The sequence below is a fragment of the Salvelinus sp. IW2-2015 genome, linkage group LG35, assembly GCF_002910315.2.
Source record: "Salvelinus sp. IW2-2015 linkage group LG35, ASM291031v2, whole genome shotgun sequence".
In the NCBI taxonomy this organism is placed as follows: Eukaryota; Metazoa; Chordata; class Actinopteri; order Salmoniformes; family Salmonidae; genus Salvelinus; species Salvelinus sp. IW2-2015.
The window spans coordinates 9,411,384-9,432,354 of record NC_036874.1 but is presented as its reverse complement, the minus strand read 5'-3'; the positions used below and the strand labels follow the sequence as shown (position 1 = coordinate 9,432,354).

At 42.1% G+C, this 20,971-nt stretch overlaps 1 protein-coding gene across 12 annotated transcripts in view; it reads left to right on the top strand.

Moving 5' to 3' along the window:
• satb1b (SATB homeobox 1b) overlaps positions 1-7,524 on the top strand; it is a 56,908-nt gene extending 49,384 nt beyond the window's left edge. For 10 of the 12 annotated variants that reach the window (XM_023980279.3, XM_070437344.1, XM_023980273.3 and 7 more), the window contains 3 exons: positions 2,828-3,037; positions 3,238-3,279; positions 4,888-7,524. In XM_023980279.3, coding sequence (XP_023836047.1) covers positions 2,828-3,037; positions 3,238-3,279; positions 4,888-5,478 — 843 coding nt within the window. In that variant the 3' untranslated portion in view covers positions 5,479-7,524. The remainder of the gene's footprint in view (positions 1-2,827; positions 3,038-3,237; positions 3,280-4,887) is intronic. The other 2 variants (XM_023980277.3, XM_070437346.1) reach the window with 1 other exon arrangement.
• The last annotated feature ends 13,447 nt before the right edge of the window (positions 7,525-20,971 follow it).

The following is a 20,971-nucleotide window of genomic DNA, read 5'->3' as shown; positions in this document are numbered from 1 at the left end:
GCTGGGCTGTGTGAGGCCTACTGCTGAGGAGTTTACTACTCTGTCATTCTGCACCTCTTCACCCCCTCAGCCCGTGTGCTGACGGTCAGATTGGACGAAAAAACAGGCAGGGTGGTCACTCTCCTCACTGCTCCATTCTCCATGCTAATCATTATGAATAATACATTTTTATTTATAGAGAGCGCTTCACTAACTCTGAGAGAGTTCGAGGTAGTTCAGAATTGGTGAGCAGTGTAAGTACAGCGTATCCAAACACTGTTGTTAGGGGGGAAATGAACAATATGGACGTAGTACACAGAGCAACAGAGATGTTTGGTTCTTATTGTAAGTGCCTGTTTCAACACAGTAACACAACATGCATTGTGCAGCCAACCTGATAACTATTACACCAATTGATGCAGCTTATACATTTCTGCACAGTCTATCTAAAGCTTTGAATGTCTGCACAATTTCAAATAGAAGTTGAAACAATGGTTAAGTCATATATATTACAGTAAACTGCAACACCATTTTAGATTTTTCCACCACGTCACATTGTCATTGTGATTATTAGACAGAAATCCTCACTCCAAATGAAGTTTTCACATCACGTTTTTTTGACCGAAACCAAGTTTTTTTCCCCCTGAGTTTGCTGGAAAGAGAGCCAAGTGCCACCTCCTCTGACCAGCTCTCCCACCTCTCTTTCTCCCCTCAATGCTTCTGCCAGGCCTGTGGAAGCAATGCAATTAGACAAACACAAACACGACTTCAGCTCTTTAAACCAGGGAAAACGCTGACTGCCCACTTGTGTGGGGACAACTAAGGGAAGCTACCATTTTGACATTAGCTACACTTTTGTGATAATTTTACCAGTTTTTGCGAAAAAATGTAAACTTCTCTGCGTCAAACATCCTTTACTTTAGTCGTAGAACATTCTATCAACGAGCTTTCAGCAAAATATGAATAGCATAGTGACAACATATTAAGACTTTACCTCTTGTTTTTACTGTAGTTATTTTGAACTAGCTAGTTCATTTATGTGAGGACTTACTATGGGGTTCATGTTGGCCTTTTGTTTGACTGACTTTAGTACTTTGGGTTTAATCCTGCTAGTTTGGGGAGTGTTTGKGTTGGATTACTTCATCGTGCCTTGGTAGTGTGGTTCAGTTCTGTCTGAAGAGGCGGGGTGGCATGTGGGGGTGTTCCTCAATACCGAATCAGCGGAAACCGACAGACATCAGAGTGGTAACGCGGTCCAAATGCCTCTGCATGCAAATTAAAAAAGGAAACAATAAACGTGGCAGAAGAACAAGGTGGGCACGCAGTCTTTAGGTCCCTTCTACCTCTCTCTCTCTCTCTTTTTCTCTCTCTTTCACTCTCTCTCTCTCCCTGTCCTTCTTTCTCTCTCTCTCTCTTCCTTGTTCTGTCCCCCTCTTTCTCCCTCCCTTGCTCCCGGCTTTCTCCAAAACCCTCCTGGGTTTGATGTGGCTTAGGGGAGGAGTTGGAACAGGGGACAACAGAAATGCTGAGTTATCTCTTGCATGCAGTGTGGTGGCGTGGCTCTGCCCCTGTATGTGGTTGTGTGGTGTGTGTGGTGTGTGTGGTGTGTGTGTGTGTGTGTGTGTGTGTGTGTGTGTGTGTGTGTGTGTGTGTGGTGTTGTGTGTGTGTGTGTGGTGTGTGTGTGTACGTGTGTGTGTGTGTACGTGTTGTGTGTGTGGTGGTGTGTGTGTGTGTGTGTGTGTGTGTGTGTGTGTGTTGTGTGTGGTGTGTGTGTGTGTGTGTGTGTGTGTGTGTGTGTGGTGTGTGTGTGTGTGTGTGTGTGTGTGTGACCAGCACAGTGTAATCCTGTGGAAATGAAAGGTGCTGCCGCACACTGGCTGGGAGATTACAGTACTGCTCTGTCACGCTGCCAGGACAGACTACCGGCTGAACAGCTTCAGTCGCTCTCCCTTCCTCTCCTCTTTAACTCCCTCTCCCCTCCCTCCTCTCTCTTCTCTCTCTCACACACACACTCACATTCTCGCCCTCCCTAATGAAGCTGCTTTCCCTCCTTCCCTCCCTCCTTCTGCCTTCTTACCCGTTACAGCTCTCTTTTAGCCACGGTCATTTAAAATTCCCAATTTTTCTGTCTGTTTCTCTTCCCTTCTCTCTCTCTATCTTGCTTTCCTCTCTCTCTCTTCCTTCCTTCCTTCCTTTCCTCTCTCTCTCTCTCTCTTCTCTCTCTCTCTCCTCTCTCTCCCTCTCTCTCCCTCTCTGGCTCCCTTGTTCTCTACTCTTCATCTCTCACTATTTTCTCTCACCCTCTGCTTCAGTTCTGTCATGGTGATCACCCCCTGCACTCACACGGCCCAGTTGAGTTCCCTCCACATCCAGTGCTGTATAACTGAGTCACAGGACCTCATCACAGAGCTCCATCGACGGGCTCCGTCTCTACTGTACTGTACCGCTCAGCTGCACCCACACAGTCACACACACAAGCTGCCTTTGACTGTGGCTTCTCACATACATGCCCTGTGTAAATTCATATTGTGTAGCTACAGTCCTCCCTCTCATGGCCCTCTGCTGGGCTAGAGTATAATGTGTCATGTAAACTGTTAAATGGGTCCTTCATCTTGTGCTACGTACTATGAATACTACATACATGTGTATGTTGTCATACCTAATGGTCACAGAATGTGTTCTTCTGCTGCCTTTGGAATTGTATTATATTGGCATGTTACAGGAATGGGCTAAAATGTATAGCTAAGGGTATACTCTCCGCCACTGGTTAGGGTTTCTTTCTGTGTGAGTACAGCAGTTGAAGTGGAGGGTTAGGCTTAACCTCTCTCTCGTTTCCTTTCGGTAAAGGGCTGGCTGTGTGAGCTTCTGCGCTGGAAGGAGGACCCCAGCCCAGAGAACCGTACGCTGTGGGAGAACCTGTCCATGATCCGCCGCTTCCTGAGCTTGGCCCAGGTGGAGCGTGACGCCATCTACGAACAGGAGAGCACGGCCGGCCAGCAGCAGCACCACGCCGACCGGCCCCCGCACATGATGCACATGTCCACTGACCCCATGCAGGTGAGGAGGCAATGACGTGCACATTAATACATACATGCCCGCACACAAGCGCATAAATACACAAAGACATGTACACACACACATACACACACACGTACCTATGTGCAGTGGACATGCATACACATCCATTGGAGATGAGAGGAGATACACACACACACACACACAAGCACAGACACCAACTCTGATGTCTGTACCCACAGAACCCAACTCTGATGTATATGTCCCACACAGATCCACTACAGGTGAGAGAGAGAATTTATATTCTATCATTGATGTTGTGATTTCAAATAAGCAACCAGAATTATCCCTTAGTTTACATTGTAATTATCTGGTGTTCGTAATAACCAGCAGTAATGGGACATTTCTACAAATTAGCTCTATTAATCACAAACAGAGTAACAGTCAAAATGTTTGTTTTTAATGAAATACTTTTTAAAGTTACTTTTACTTTTAATTAACTGATCTAAGTTTTCTTTTTAAAAAGGCAGCTTGCAAATGAACACAAAAACCTGAGACTCACGTTAAACTTTTGAAATTGTMAATTATAAACATAAATACTTATATTAAACATAGTGGCAGCTGAATGGCTGATCAGTTATTTTGTTGGCCAGAAACATATAAAAGCACCAGTGTAGAAATACCAGAATCAGATTTCTCTCATCGAGCCTAATATCAGATTAAAAAAGTGAAAAGAAATGACCAATTTGGGATACTTCGCAGAAAAGTTAACCGCTAATGAAATAGATGTTTTTGACTTCCAGTAAAATGTCTCAGTACTGTAATGCATAGAGGAACTACTGACACTTGCAATTCATAGTGCTTATTGGTGTTGGCGTTGAACCTCTGTCAACCCAGGTCAGTCGACTGATTAAAAAGCTTGTTCTCAAGAGAGACCTGTTGCAAAACAGTGACGCACAGATGTGGAGAGAAGCCGGCACTCATTGGCTAACCTTCCCTTATTAAAGCTCCCTAAATGTGTGTTGTAGTGTAAAATGGGATCTTTGAGTGAAGATGTGCAGCTGGCTGATAAGCTATCTGTAAAGTGCTGTGTTTTCTAAACTTCATTACCAAACTCCAATTGGTAACTCCCTGACGAAGGCCATGCAGCCGAAACGCGTCGGTTTWAAAAAAAACTTTGTTTCTATTGAACATGCCATACTAATAAAGGCATTTTAATTAATTATATGAAGAGTGCCTTGGTCCTCCTTTCTTTTTGATGTCCAATTGGAGTGTGTCTGACTCAGGGGGGGGAAAACTGTTGGGTGTTCAATAGAGAGCACGAGTTGCCCACTGAACCCTCTCTCCACTCAAACAATGAGACATTTTAGGAGTAATGTGTKATGTGTTTACACTAGCGGGATACTGACGGCAAAGCAAAGCCATCGTTAGCATTCTCACACCCATGGCAATCGGCGGCGATCGCGTTTTGAATTGTACACACATTGAGTTTGTTTATCGRGGTCTGGCAATATKWTTTGAAMGGGGRCTGATAAGCTRGACAGTACCAARCAGAARGGAKAGTTTCCGTGTGAATTRRCGGCYTCTCAGTGTCTTTGTACGTGTTTGCATGCGTGTGTGTSWMMMMMMMMMMSSKMMSKYGMTTMMWWMMMYYMWKRMGMMSCRRRWKCKCKKKAWMYAAYYKKKKAWTTRCSKKWMGAAAAAAAATCRCAAGGACTYATTACATTCAATAAGATATTACATGGAATTCCTCCAGCCGAGCGCCTGATCTGTACACAGTGGGCCCATTTTTCTACACAACTCAATTGAGTTGAATTAAAGGCGTTATTAAGTCGTCGATAAGTGTTCACTGATAACATCCTGTCTCTTGTCCCCCCCCTTTCCCACTACAGTCTCAGACCCATCAACCGCCACAGCAGCAGCACCAGCCCCCCATGTCCCTCCAGCACCCCTCCCAGCCTCCACTGTCCCAGCAGCCCATGCAACAGCAGCAGCAGCAACCACCCATGGGCCCCCGGCTMCCCCCTCGCCAGCCCTCCACCGCTTCCCCGGCAGAGACAGAGGACGAGGGCCGCGGCGGCGGGGGCACCAAGGCTCGCTCCGGCGGGGGCAAGATCTCCCACGAGGCCCTAGGCATTCTGCAGAGCTTCATTCAGGACGTGGGGATGTACCCAGACGAGGAGGCCATCCACACCCTATCGGCCCAGCTGGACCTACCCAAGCTCACCATCATCAAGTTCTTCCAGAACCAGCGCTTCTACGTCAACCACCTGGCCAAGCCGCCCAAGGAACCCAGCAACAGCAGTAGCAGCAGCCCGGCCTTTGAGGAGGAACTGTCGGAATTCAGGGAGGGCAGCGCCGAGCTGCTGAAGGAGCTGGAAGAGAATACACAGACCAACAGCACCATCTTCTCCATCAAGATCGAGGAGCACCTGGCCCGCGCCGAGGCCCTCTCAGAATCTGACCACGAGGCCAAGGAGTAGAGAGAGCAGCCCCCAGTCTGAACACTGTGCTGAAAGAGTAGTGTTGCTATACACACAGAGACTGAATGCAATGCTAAAGGGTAATGGTCTGGCTAGCGCAGTGCGGACGCTGCGAGAGAAAAGAGTAGTGTTTTTATCAATACAGAGTCTGGACTCTATGCGTACGATTAGCGTTTATATATCAATGCAGACTGAAAGGCTACGCAACGCTAGCATTCTCACGCTGGTAACCGCTCCATTTCCACAGACTACAGTAATACGAATAAGTATTGCTTTTTCTGATTTTGTAAAACTTGTATTATTCACTGTAAAGACTGATGCATCATTTAAATAACCTGCACAAAAAATTATTCWAAMTATGTTGCCGTGGATATTTGCTGACTGCACTTAATGTCTGTTGTTTTACACTGATTTCCTTTCTTTTTGAGCTACTGATATTATAATAAAAAGCCCCCATGGAGTTTGATAGGACTTTGATAGGTGTTTACGTATGTGGTGTCAACTGGATTTTTTCAAATGCATATGAAATCGAGGAACAAGTGGATGACAAGGCCTTAATGATGAGGTACTAAGTCTGGAAGCCTGCTGGCAAATTAGTTATTCTTTGAAAAAGCGAAAAACATGACGGTGATTACGGATCACTCAAACTCTGGAACCCAAAACGCACCCCAGGTGCGTCGCCGAGAATAGCTCAGTCGTTACATATTATTTGTTAGGAAGAAATATAAATATATATATAGACATTATATTAACTGTAAAAAAAAAAATACAGTCTTAAAGAAACTATGCCAATAAATGCCTTGTACTATATGGCACTGCCGATTAGATTATTTTGCAAAACCTTTGTCACTGTAACTTTTTGAATCAGCCACACACAGTTTAAAAATGTGAATCACAAACTCTGTTTTTTGTTGTCTTCTACATTATTTATTTGCAGTTCATGCAGTGTTTCTGATGTAATTACTTTTTTGGAAAGTTTGTTACATAGCGCTTTTTTTTTATTTTAATGATCCTTTTCTATTTATAAATGTAATTTTGATGGGCAGTAAAAACAAAAAGTGTCTTAACGTTTTAAATAGAAAATGTGCTTTAAAGGTTGCCTATAAAAGTGCTGTATGTCAAGCAACTCATGCTACAAGCTTCACAATTAATGTTGTATGCAATTTTTACTATCATGCAAATAAGCTTAGGTAAATTACTAACCTATAGAACACCTTAGAGAGAAAAACATATGCAATCTGTGTGAATATCGATGTCTGCAATGTGTCTTCCTTTGGTTAACAATCCAATTCAAGCTGTTCCTGTATAAATATCCTGTATAAAAAAAGTGTTTCTTTTTTATGAGTTTATTTAAATGAGAACACCAGTTATTTTGTTACAACTGACTGTTTTATAAGTGTTTCTCGGTTTCTTTATGCAGAAATTGTCTAACTAGGAGTGGTTCTTTATTGTTAATTACACAATTAAACTGTTTGTATTGTACCCCAGATTCTTGCCATTCATGTGACCATGCTACTTGCACCTATAGAAGAAGGTTTCACTTACCATATTCAACAGTATGTATCAACATATAATGACTTTTCAGTCAAATTAGTAAATTTTTTATCCTAGAAAGTGTAATACTTGTAAGTATCACAATTTATGTTTGTCCTTTTTTTTTTTTTTTKTATGCAAAACTTAACACTTTTAACAATATGTACATATCCAGTACCTTTGAAAACCACTGTACATGAGCTCCACTCTTGCATCTTTTATCTTGATACTCTCCTGAGCTTCTGAAGTAGCTGTGAGACCTGAAAAGTAAATAAAAGTGGGGTGTTAATTCCTGTGCTAACGAAGCCCTCTACAGGGAGATAACGTGTCAAAACAGCACAGGTGCCCTGACCTCTCCCTGAACCCCAGGTGAAATCAGGTGTCTGTCTGCTCCACACAGAAATGACCTTTACCTGTTAACACCCTCGGATATGTGCCAGCAAGTCTGGGCTGAATTCCCTCAAGGTTTTGCTCTTTTTTCCCTTTTTCAAAATAAAGACCAGTGTAACATTGTGTGTGTTTGAAGCAAAGGAGGAGAAATGCACAGATGCTTGAATCACATATTCACATAAGGGGATTCTAAGGGCTTCAATCACCGGAGATTTGAGTTCTTGAGCACTTTAGGTTATTTATAATTCAAGGGGAAATGGTCACAGTAGTTTAATATACACTGTACACTTTTAGAAGAAAGGGTGCTATTTAGAACTTAAAATGGTTCTGTCCCCATAGGAGAACCCTTTGAAGAACCCTTTTTTGGTTCCAGGTAGAACCATTTTGGTTCCAGGTAGAAAATCATTTTGGGTTCCATGTAGGACCCTTTCTATAGAGAGTTCTACTTGGAACCTGAAAGGGTTCTATGTGGACCCCGAAAGGGTTCTCCCTGGAAACAAAAAGGGTTTGCCTAAGGGGACAGCCGAAGAACCCTTTTTTCTAAGAGTGTACATACCAGGGTTGGGATCAAATCTGAATTGTGTTACAAATGGCTCTTTAATTCCAATCTGAATCTTGAATTTGAATTGGCCACACCCTGCTTGAAGCAGAATTTGAATTTAATTAAAAGAAGTAGAATTGAATTAAATTAGATTACATTCAATTCAAATGGCTCATTTATCACCATAGAAATGTGTATTTTGACATAATGTATGGTTACCAATAACATGTAGCATAAAGTTGAACATTTCATTTCAATTTGGTTGAGGTCGGGAGATTGTGGAGGCCAGGTCATCTGATGCAGCACTCCATCACTCTCCTTCTTGGTCAAATAGCCTGGAGGTGTGTTTGGTCATTGTCCTATTGAAAAACAAATGATAGTCCCACTAAGCCCAAACCAGATGGGATGGCATATCATCGCAGAATACTGTGGTAGCCATGCTGGTTAAGTGTGCCTTGAATTCTAAATAAATCACAGACAGTGTCACCAGCAAAGCACCTCCTCCTCCATGCTTTATGGTGGTAAATATACATGCAGAGATCATCCGTTCACCCACACCGCGTCTCACAAAGACATAGCAGTTGGAACCAAAAATCTCAAATTTGGACTCCAGACGAAAGGACAAATGTCCACCGGTCTAATGTCCATTGCTCGTGTTTCTTGGCCCAAGCAAGTCTCTTCTTCTTATTGGTGTCCTTTAGTAGTGGTTTCTTTGCAGCAATTCAACCATGAAGGCCTGATTCACACAGTCTCCTCTGAACAGTTGATGTTGAAATGTGTCCAGTTATGATGGACTGTCGTTGTACTTTGCTTATTTGATCTGTTCTTGTCATAATATGGACTTGGTCTTTTACCAAATAGGGCTATCTTCTGTATACCTCCCCTGCCTTGTCACAACACAACTGATTGGCTCAAATGCATTAAGAAAGAAAGAAATTCCACAAATGAACTTTTAACAAGGCACGCCTGTTAATTGAAATGCATTCCAGGTGACTACATCATGAAGCTGGTTGAGAGAATTCCAAGAGTGTGCAAAGTTGTCATCAAGGCAAAGAGTGGCTTTTTGAAGAATCTCAAATATAAAATATATTTTGATTTGTTTAACACTTTTTTGGTTACTACATGATTCCATATGTGTTATTTCATAGTTTGATGTCTTCACTATTATTCTACAATATAGAAAATAGTAAAAATAAAGAAAAACCCTTGAATGAGTAGGTGTTCTAAAACTTTTGACCGGTAGTGTATATGAGTGCAGGAGTCTCTATGTGTATGAGCTGTGTGTGTGTGTTTTGTGTGAGTGAGTATGCGGGAGTGCTGTATGTGTGCAAAAAAGTGCAGGACAAAGTACCGTGCAGGTAGACGGCTAGTCATGGCTGTTCAACAGTCTGATGGCCTGGTGATAGAAGCTGTTTCCAAGCCTCTTGGGCACTGCTCTGATGCATCTGTACCATCTGCCAGACTGTAGCAGAGTGAACAGTCCGTGGCCCGGCTGACTGAGGTGCTTAATAATCTTCTTGGCCTTCTTTTGACACTGAGTGCTACAAATGTCCTGTAGGGCAGGCACCGTTGGTGCGTTGGGCTGACCTCTCCACCCGCTGAAGAGCCATGTGGTTGAGGACGGTGCAGTTGCCATACCAGGCGGTGATGCAACCCTACAGAATAATCTCAATGGTGCATCTATAGAAGTTTTTGAGGGTCTTAGGGGCCATGCTGAATTTCTTCAGCCGCCTGAGGTTGAAGAGGCGCTGTTGTGTCTTTTTCACCCCGGTGTCAATGTGGCGGGACCATTGATGTGCACCCCAAGGAACTTGAGGCTTTTGACCCTTCCCACAGCCACCCTGTCGATGTGGATTGAGGCATGCTATCTGATCTGTCTCCTGTAGTCCACGATCAGTTCCATGGTTTTGTTTACATTGAGGGAGATTGCCCTGGTACAACTCCACCAGGGCTGTAAACTCCTCCCTGAGCTAGAGTCGTGCATGGTCACGCGGTCGAGGGTAAACAGAGAGTACAGGAGGGGACTAAGCACACACCGCTGGGGGTCCCCTGTGTTGATGACCAGCATGGCGGAGGAGTTGTTGCCTACCCTCACCACATGGGGTCAGCCCGACAGGAAGTCCAGGACCCAGTTGCACAGGGATGAGAGCTTTGCATTAAATAAGTTGCACATCCTTACGATGAAAGATTTGTGAAATTAATTTCACAATTGGTTTGAATTGCTATGAATTAAATTATGCTTCCTTTAATTCTAATTCTATTCAAATTGCATCTTCCTGTGGGGAGTGGCCAATTCAAATTTAATTCAAATTCATGGTTTGAATGGAATTAAATTTGGAAATTCCGAATTGACCCCAACCCTGGTACATATAGTAGACAGACAGAAGGCGTACCTCACACTTACTCAAGTACACACAGTTGAAATCAGTTGTTTGACTTGACTGACCTATGAGAAGCCTTAATATCCTCACATCCTTAACACGGGTCTAACCTGTGTAGTCCCAAGCTATCTCCAACATATTCTCCAACTCCATTCTCACTGGTGTTGACCGAGGGCTCTAGTTGTTTGTCTCAGCTTCAGAGTTTATTTCTTTCTATTTTGGTGGCAATATAATACACAGGCCCGACCCCAGGCATAAGTGGCACAAGCGGTCGCTTAGGGCTAGGTGGACTCCGAACTCACTCAAGGTTTCAACTTATTGTTGCGTGTTGAGTAGTAGAATACATAAGGTGCAATTTCAACATTTGGTTGTGCATCAGAAGTTTTTCTCTTGTTATGTCAGTCACTGACAGTCACTCAATTAGCCCATGTCAGCAACACATTTTTAGATTGGTAAATTAGTCTAGCCAGCTTCTAAACTTGTAGTAATCATGGTCAATTATCGACCAGGCACCCAGGGCACGTGACCATGGGTTCTGACCTCCAGGGTGCCCACATAGATTTTTTGGTCACTTTTACTCGGATATCATCTGAACATGGCATAATTCATGGCAAAATGTGTAGAATGGCTTGAAAGTAGTTTAAAACACTGCAACATTTTCTCTCTCTGCCCCATGGCAAAATGTGTAGAATTTCAGAAAATGTGCTTTAAAACCACAAAACTTTCTCTACACCCCATAGCAAAATGTGTATAATTGCACTAAATTAACTTTAAAACTAAAAAAATTATCTCCGCCCTTCAAGGGGGGGGGGGGGGATCACTAAAATGTTTTACCTGCGAGGTGGGGAACCCCCAAACGAAATCTTGCTTAGGGTCACCAAAAAGCTAGGGCCGACCAATATAATACAGATATCTAATACTTCGGCACTTGCAGTGGGAGGGTCCGGGCAGGAATCTCCAGCACATTGAAGGATGTTGAGTATCATCATGGGCGGTCTTTGTAGGAGGGGGAGCTAGAACCCATAGGGCGGTGCACAATTGGCCAAGCGTTGTCCGGGTTTGGCTGGGGTAGGACGTCATTGTAAATAAGAATTTGTTCTTAACTGACTTGCCTAGTTAAATAAAGGTTGAATAAAAGAAGAAGAAAAAGGAAGAGGCAACTACAGATGTAAGATCTTAATTTGATCACTCTTTTGTTTGCTGAGAATTTTCCTGCAAATTAGGAAATGCTAATTTGTTGTGTATTTCAGTTTTACAAAGACTTCTAAAGTGTGTAATTTCCATGTTGAAATGTCAGAATTCGCCCTAACGAACAATGTATCAAACCCTGTCCATTAATTACAATAATTTCCTGTTGCTGCAGGATTATTTTCCTGCTGTAGCAAACTGGCTCAAATTAAGATCCTACACCTATAAGCCCCCCACAGCCTTTTATTGACAGATGTCACTATACCCTCTTAACACATTCTCTGGTGCAATATGCCCCTAAATAACACTCTGCCATCTCATAAACACATAAAAAAAAATAGACACAATGTTTTCACAATTACAATGGAGATTCTGATGATTGAGTGGCCTCATTACCTCAGGCCTCGACTACTGCCGTTGGCTATGTAAGAAGTTAGCGGGCTATGGAAGTACTGTGAGGAAACGCTTTACGTTGAGCAACATGGCTTCTTCCACTTTTCCCTCTATGGCCTTACAATTGTGGGAATGAGGTAGAGATAGTAGTCACCTTAATCATACTTGTTTTCGAGGGAGATTTGTGTCACTGGCACCCAATGTGGGTCTGGCATTGCCCTGTTCTGTCTGTCATTTGTTGATGTACTGAAAGCTATTTTAAGATGTAGATATCCAACCCATCATGCGGTTCATTAACCCATCAATGCTCTTTTGTTCCTTGAAAACAGCAGAGGATACCTTGTTGTAGGCAGTAATGGGGAAGCCAGGGAGGAGCGCACTGAGGTCTAAGTGGAGGATGATCATTTATCAACACACCAGTTACACACCAAGCCATGCATGTGCTGTATTTAAAGGCCCGGTGGTGCTGATTTATCGGCTAAGGCCTTGGTAATGTTTCTGCAACGTTTACCTCCAGATTAATAGGGACGTTATACTCAGATTGCTGCACAACAATGGCAGCCAGGTCTGCCACGTGCAGAGGAGTCCTCCTTGGCTCAGCAGTCTACCTACAAGCCCCTGGGACTGCGCAGTAAATTAAACAGGAAATACAGCAGAAAGCCTAATAAAGTTATTCTAATGATAGCGATCTCCGCAGAATCGCCCAGTGTAAATCAGGAAGTTATCCCCCTCCTCTCCTGCTGAATCGTTTGGCAAAGCCAAAATGTTTTACATGTTGTTTTTGTATTCCCGAATTGAAGGAGCAGAAACAGAAGGTTAGGGTTTTCAGAATTAATAACATCAATCGCCACGTTACTTTCCCCCGCTGCGCTCTTGCCCTTTGCCCTCCAGTTTTTAGCAGAGCAGATTAAACATAGGACCAGATCAGGGGGATTGAAGCATCTTTCTGAACACATTAATTTGAGCAACATCACACTTACATGAATATGCATGGCAATTCTTAGAGAAACTGGCACAAGGCTCCATATTATCATAATACATTTTATTATCATGTTTTAATTTTCTTTTCAGTATGCGCTAAACATGTTTTCACTCAGATGGCATTGCTATAATTTAGTGAAGTCCACTGAAGTACTACTTTCAGTGGTAAACAGTGATGACTAGGCCACAGAACTGCCCCACTAAAAGGAGCTCAAATTTGGTCTTTCTTCAGGGACGATAGAAACGTATAATTCAGTGAATAGTTTATAAACTGAACATATTCATGTAATGTCATTCAAAAAGATAACATAAAGGTCACATTTACGGATATAATAGTGTTTGCAGGAAACACAGGTTATAGGTCACATGTTTGACTTTGTTTACCCTTATGTCCTTTGATCCATTGCCCTGGGAAAACTTAGATCATTGGCAAGTTGTATATTGTCTAGGCTTTGACTGATCCCTGTTACAATATTGAGGTTTATCGTCAGGACGGACAGACACATCTCGCTCTTTATCACCCTCTCTGCTCCCAGCCAAAACAACTTTTGTGTGAAAAGTGAAGCAGTCATAACAGCATAGCCATGTTTCCTCTGCACACTGAGGCTATTCACCTCTGTGTTGACAATTCATGTTTGTTGTGCAAGACGTGGAGCCACGGACAGATACATGTCTGGAGCATAAAAAAAACTGCAGCTTGTCTTCAAAGACTTGGCAGAAATCATTGTGAATGTGAAGTGTCTTATCTGACTCATCAACAATTAAGTGTGTAGACCTTGCATTCCAGATGTGGAATAACTGAATGACCAGTGAAGCCCAGAGCTTAGCTGCACTAACTTACCTCAGCTCTCACAATGCCATAGCCTGTATTGTATACATTGAATACAATAACTCCAAGCACCTACTGTTTAAGTCCAAGCACCTTGTCTATCAGTCAATATTAAAATGTTCCCCAGCAACTACACAGTTGAAAGATCCACCGTAGCCATTTCTTTAAGTCTATAAACAACACATTTTCTATTAACACGAGGAAGTTGACTCGATACACAATTGTATGTGTAAACCTCACCCTGCATACATGCAGCCCACTATACGCTCATCATTGTGTAACATGTTTCTTTAAGAGGATAAGCTCTGGTCAGCAGGGTATTGTACCCACAAACCATGGGATGGGAGGATGAATCTACCCGTGGTTCTCCTCTCTAAAGGCAAACAACCTCACAGTACTTACTGTTCACCCGGTGAGGGAGACCATTACGCTGAACAACAAAATCATCCCTATTTACAGTCTGTGGCCTGTTGTTCATATTCTAGGAATTTAGCTCAAGTGGCCTCTTGTTATTTGAAGTAATCATTGAACCCATTTTCCTTTTCTAAACCTGTCTCCCCGCATTCATTTTAAAGCAATAACTCATCGATGAACAACACCACTCGACAGTAACCACTCGTTTCGATGGCTCCACTTAGGCAGTGACCAAAACAGACTCCACACAAAAAGTCACATCACAATTCACCGCCATCGCTTCATTATCTAACTGTAGTGTGTCACCACTTGTTCAATGAATTACAGTTAATATATTCAAAGTTTAGGTTATTTTGTAAACCGACATTGGCGTGGTGTGTTGTACTGGGGACTTTATATTTTTGTGGAAAGAGTGATGACCCATGGGGCAAAACCAGCTTGAATCAATGTTGTTTCCATGCCATTTCATCCCAAATAATCTATATGATGACGTTGAATCAACGTGGAAAACTGATTAGATTTGCAAAAAATCATCAATCCCATGGGCATTTCGTCTTTCGCCCAACTTTTAATTAACATAAATAACTTTTTTGTTGATTTCACATTGAATTCACAGGTTTCTTCTAAGCTAACATCTGGAATTGTTTTAAGATGGTCATGCCAAGGATCATTTAACTATTTCTCTTTGAATTTTAGTACCCCTGTAAGTATAAATGTTTCTTATTTAAAACTTATTTGATGACATTTAATTTGTCCTTACTGCTATTAGCCCGTAGAAACGTATTGAATTACATATTCATACATGGCAAAAAATAAATAAAAAGGAAATATATTTTGTCTGTCCTATATCTTGAGCGATATAAGAAAGTTCAGTGTCGTAGAGCCAAACATGTTAGTGAGAGTCTCACCTTCTAATGGTGGGGTCATATTAGTATATAGCCCAAACCGTTCGGACGCTACAGACAGAAGTTGGCACATCGACGATACCGACTTCAGACGAGTCTCGTGACACTTGTGGGGGTCATAGAATGTTTCGTCTTTCCATAGAGGGGTCAATTTAGTTTGTAGCCCAAACCGTTCGGAAGCTACAGACGTTTTGGGTAGAAGACCGATTTTCAGGGTGTCTCATGGTCTGACAAACACTGCTGTAGCTCTGCCACCTTCCACTGCAGATGCAAAAGACTGACATCGGCGGATGAGGTGAATTGAGATGTAGCAAATGCAAAAACCAGATATCTATCTTAAACAGATGGATTTTGATGTGGATTTTTTTATTATGCTAATTTGAGTAGGCCTAGATGTGACCTAGATGTGACAGGGTAGACCTAGATGTGACAGAGTATAGGGGACAGAGTAGGAACTAGATGTGACAGAGTAGACCTAGATGTGACAGAGTATAGGGGACAGATTTAGGCCTAGATGTGGCAGAGTATAGGTACAGAAGTAGGCCTAGATGTGACAGCGTATAGGGGGCAGAGTAGGCCTAGATGTGACAGAGTAGGCCTAGATTGACAGAGTATAGGGGACAGGGTAGGCCTAGATGTGACAGAGTATAGGGGACAGATTAGGCTTAGATTTGGCAGAGTATAGGGGACAGAGTAGGAACTAGATGTGACAGAGTAGACCTAGATGTGACAGAGTATAGGGGACAGAGTAGGCCTAGATTTGACGCGTATAGGGGGCAGAGTAGGCCTAGATGTGACAGAGTATAGGTGACAGAGTAGGCCTAGATTTGACAGCGTATAGGGGCAGAGTAGGCCTAGATGTGACAGAGTAGGTCTAGATGTGACAGAGTATAGGGGACAGAGTAGGCCTAGATGTGACAGAGTAGGCCTAGATGTGACAGAGTATAGGGGGCAGAGTAGGCCTAGATGTGACAGGTAGGCCTAGATGTGACAGAGTATAGGGGACAGGGTAGGCCTAGATGTGACAGAGTATAGGGGACAGATTAGGCTTAGATTTGGCAGAGTATAGGGGACAGAGTAGGAACTAGATGTGACAGAGTAGACCTAGATGTGACAGAGTATAGGGGTGGGAGTAGGCCTAGATTTGACAGCGTATAGGGGGCAGAGTAGGCCTAGATGTGACAGAGTATAGGTGACAGAGTAGGCCTAGATTTGACAGCGTATAGGGGGCAGAGTAGGCCTAGATGTGACAGAGTAGGTCTAGATGTGACAGAGTATAGGGGACAGAGTAGGCCTAGATGTGATAGAGTATAGGGGACAGGGTAGGCCTAGATGTGACAGAGTATAGGGGACAGGGTAGGCTAGATGTGGCAGAGTATATGGGACAGAATAGCCTAGATGTGACAGAGTAGGTCTAGATGTGACAGAGTATAGGGGACAGGGTAGGCCTAGATGTGACAGAGTATAGGGGACAGGGTAGGCCTAGATGTGGCAGAGTATATGGGACAGAATAGGCCTAGATGTGACAGAGTAGGCCTAGATGTGACAGAGTATAGGGGACAGGGTAGGCCTAGATGTTACAGAGTATAGGGGACAGATTAGGCTTAGATTTGGCAGAGTATAGGTGACAGTAGGCCTAGATTTTACAGAGTATAGGGGCAGAGTAGGCCTAGATGTGACATAGTATAGGGAACAGAGTAGGCCTAGATGTGACAGAGTATAGGGGACAGGGTAGGCCTAGATGTTGGCAGAGTATATGGGACAGAATAGGCCTAGATGTGTCAGGGTATAGGGGACAGAGTAGGCCTAGATGTAACACACCTGAACTACTGTAGGTTTCAATTAATGACTGTATTACTATAAATTACTGCTAATGTTAAGACAGGGATCTGCCATTCCAGGTGTCCTGACCTGCTCCTCTCTGGACCAGGCAACCCACATAGCAGGAGGTCTGAAGGTGTCTGACCATCTTTACACAAAGACAGATGGGAAACGCTGCAATGCACCGGTATACGGCTTTATAACATACACCACGGTCTAACAGAGCTCATGCAAATAATCAAGCTTTTAAGTGGTCTTAACACCCGCCTTCACTCATTATTGCTTTTTCACAATTTTCCTAGAGTGACATTTTTGGATCTAATTCTGGAATTGTAAGGTATCGATGAATATCATTTACAGGTGGATATTATACTGTGGCCCATTTCTGGACTTACCTGCGGCCTTCCTCAGGTTCCCAAGATGTTATAACAGTTGTGAGGCCTTCAGCACTATGCTCCTCTCCTTCGGAGTAGAGGCGGTTAAATTGCCTTAACAGCTGTGGAGGGGATGAACAACTCGTTAGCTCTGTGCATTCTAAGTCATCAAATCCCGAACCTCCTCACCTACTCCTCATTTGCAAAGGGGACAGTTGTGAGGTGCTAATTAACGTGATAAAGAGAACAAATCTGATGGAAGCGCAGTATTTCAGAGGGGCATGTGTATTCTCATACACTCACAGAAGGTGTTACTTTCATGTTTAATTAATTAAGCATTCTCTTTAACTGTATCTTGACAAATACGAGCCAATTAGAAATAAAGGAGAAATGTTTATAGCTAATTAATGGTGGATTTCAAGGGAAAAATTGTAATGTGCAGGTATATCCCTCTTTATTACTCTTATCGTGAATCTGTAGTTTACACCTATACTGAAGTTGGGTATGAAGGCTTTATATGTTGGTTGGTTGTTCAGAAAAGTTAAATCAAGGCAATTCTATGATACTGGGTGGTTTTGGACTCATGCATATGATGCAATCCATTTTCTGTTGTCGGTCTCTGCTCCAAAGGGTTTGAAGGCAAAAGGTTTGACTCTTTTATATTGTAACTTTTGTGAGGCAAGTAATTGTCAACGGAATGTGCATAAAGATGGCAGAATTCAGATATGATGTCATTGTTTTAGCACTCTCCACTATCCAACTACGGAGTGCGATATGGTTTAATGTGCCAATAAAACAGCACAATCTACTTTTCCGGTTGAAAAAATTGCCAGCGTCTTGGAACTAAAATTGGGATCATGTATACTCTGCTAATAACCATTCTAAAATGTGTATTGGTGAGCAATGTATAATACAACAAACAAGGAATTTATGGTAAGTGCATGGACCGCCGCTATTTCTCCATCCCCACTTTAAAGTAGTAGGAACAAATGTTTGTGTCAGTGTTTCCCAGAGGGCCTCAATTAGTAGGGAAGCCGTAAGAAGTATAACAGATAGTATAGAAAACCAGGAAAATTTGCTATAAATTCACCCACTTGAAGCACATTTACACTATGTCCTGGAACTGTGCTGTGTTTTTGATTGGTACGTTTTGGGTATGATTTTGCTATGACTGAATAACCAAAGTGTATATTTTAAAGATGAATTCCAGTGTGGTAGTGCTGTTTCCCTGGCCTAATTATTATGAACAACAGGAACAGGTATGACACCAAGACTGGTGCTTTTATTTTGATTCAGCGGAGTGATCTTATATAGATTGGAATGGCCCAATGAGCTAGTTTACTTTGGGTTACTGTATTTCTGAATTCATCATCTATTGTGGTATTGCTTTACTCTTTTACCATGACTATGCTGGTGTATCATTCATTTCTAAAATCCATGCAAGTCATCTGAGTTGAGCAGAGCTGGTATAAGAAAATATGACGACCAAGAATTGTAGAATGGTTCAGTCCGTTTTCCGTGAACTGTTACGTCACCATTTAACATTATTTTCCCGCCTCTTTCCCATTGGAAGAAGGTGTGTTTTTCTGATCTGCTTCTGACATTAAAAGTATGTAAATATTGTTCTGTTTCTAGGCTACTTAAAAGTATTGTAGGCCTAATATGTTCCTTGTGAACATAATTTGTAAGTTCTGTTTGTTTAGAAAGTTATATTTGTACATGAGCTTAATGGAATGTTTACCATAATACTAGTAGCCTACATCTTGAACAGGAGCTAGCACTTGATTTTAGCATTTTTGCCAACTATGCAGCTTAGCATGTTAAGCATTTTTGCTAGACTGTTTTTCCTGTGGTAAAACGAAACATATTTGTATTCTCAGTGGTCAGGCACTAAGGGTTATATTGAGTTGCTATTCAACAGGTGTGGATGCAGTTGAGAACTGGTGCCTGTTGCTTTAATTTTCTATATAACTCTATGCAAATAAGGCAACTTTTTCAGGATTTGAGAATTACAAATGGTTTTATTTGTATAATGTATTATATTATGGTGTGGGACAGATGCAGTTGAGACATTGAACTTATGTCTGTTGTTTTCTATCTCAAACTCTGCACTACAGGCAGCAAATTCATACTCAGATTCATGTAGACAGAAGTCGTGCTGTCATCCTTTACACATAATGCAAAAAAAATACTTTACACCAGCTCCATTTGTATTTTTCAGGGGAATGGGGATGTGCCACTCATGCAGTAAGCCAATGCCTAGTGAGATGGAAGAAAGAGAATCATATCCACAGACTTGAAATCAGCTCACCAGGTAACACCAGCACAGTATCGGAGTTATTTAGTGTCTTCCACTTTAATTCATTTTCCTGTGTSAAATCTGTGACATGCAACCATGTGAAGCCTACAATATGGCACTCAACTGAGGGAATGTAGTTGTCTTAAAGTTAGCAGCAGAAKATCTTGTGGCCAGTTAAGTATTGCAGTATAGTTTAGTAAAGTGTTGTGGATGTATACTATTAGTTGTAACAGTGTTTTGGTGATTTAGATGTTTTTCTAATGCCTCTTTTTCAAATGTGTTGTATATATTTTTGTGTGACACCTAATCCATTAGAGGTTGTTTGTAAAGRCTATCAATATCAACAGTAATCAGAGAAAGGCCTATTATTCATGGACCATTGGTTGATTTTGTCATATTTTGGGGGATTGCATTGGCTGAAGGATATTTGACTATGATTATCTGCTGTCTGCAATGGAGATTTGCTTTGCAGTAGGTTAGAAAGTGGAAAGGAAACCTACTTTTTGTTTGTTTTCTTCACAGAGAAAGGGAGTGGGGGCTTGTTTGTATCATTGTGGTATATAGATAAATACATAGTTAGAACAATCTTTTAAATAAGATAATGAAAGTCATCTAGTTGTTCTGCATCTCTTATACAAAATAGTGTCAACAGTAAACATTTAATAACACTAACGTGACAGTATTAAATGTGGAACGACAAAGAACAGAAGGCTATTTATTTTTACTAATCAGGGCAACCATTTTCAGACATGCCATATCCTGGCAATTCACACCTCTGCTTGAACCCAAACAAAAAAGTTTACTCTCTGCACACAAAATAGCATTGCCATCATCCTGGACAGGACATGGTCTAATAATACAGACCTGATCTCATAACACACACACACACACACACACACACACACACACACACACACACACACACACACACACACACAACAGCCCACACACACACACACACACACACACACACACACACACACACACACACACACACACACACACACATATTCACAGCATTTAGCTCCCCAACCTGATTTCAGTAAAGCCATAAAGGCCTTTTGTGCCTCGACATTTCCTACCATTGAACCATTACTGAATTATCATTCTCCAAGGGAATAGAGGCCTGTCGTCGTCTTTCAATTACCTTGTGTGAAAGTGAATGAATTCTTAAAATAATAACATTACACATTACRGTGTATGTCGCCATCTCMCWGAGTGCCACTGCCACAATGMAGCAACTTTTCWGTGGCAAGATGGAAAASAGCCTAATGTGTCGRGTAGCTAKTTCATTTGACTTTAGAAAAGACAGTGCTGMTTTWACACAGCACTAACTAGGCCTACAGGCAYCCATAATGAATATACAAGTTGAACAGGGCCCTCTTGGTCAAGTGGATTKATTTTTTATCATTCTGATTTGAAATCCTATATGTGTTTAATTTAT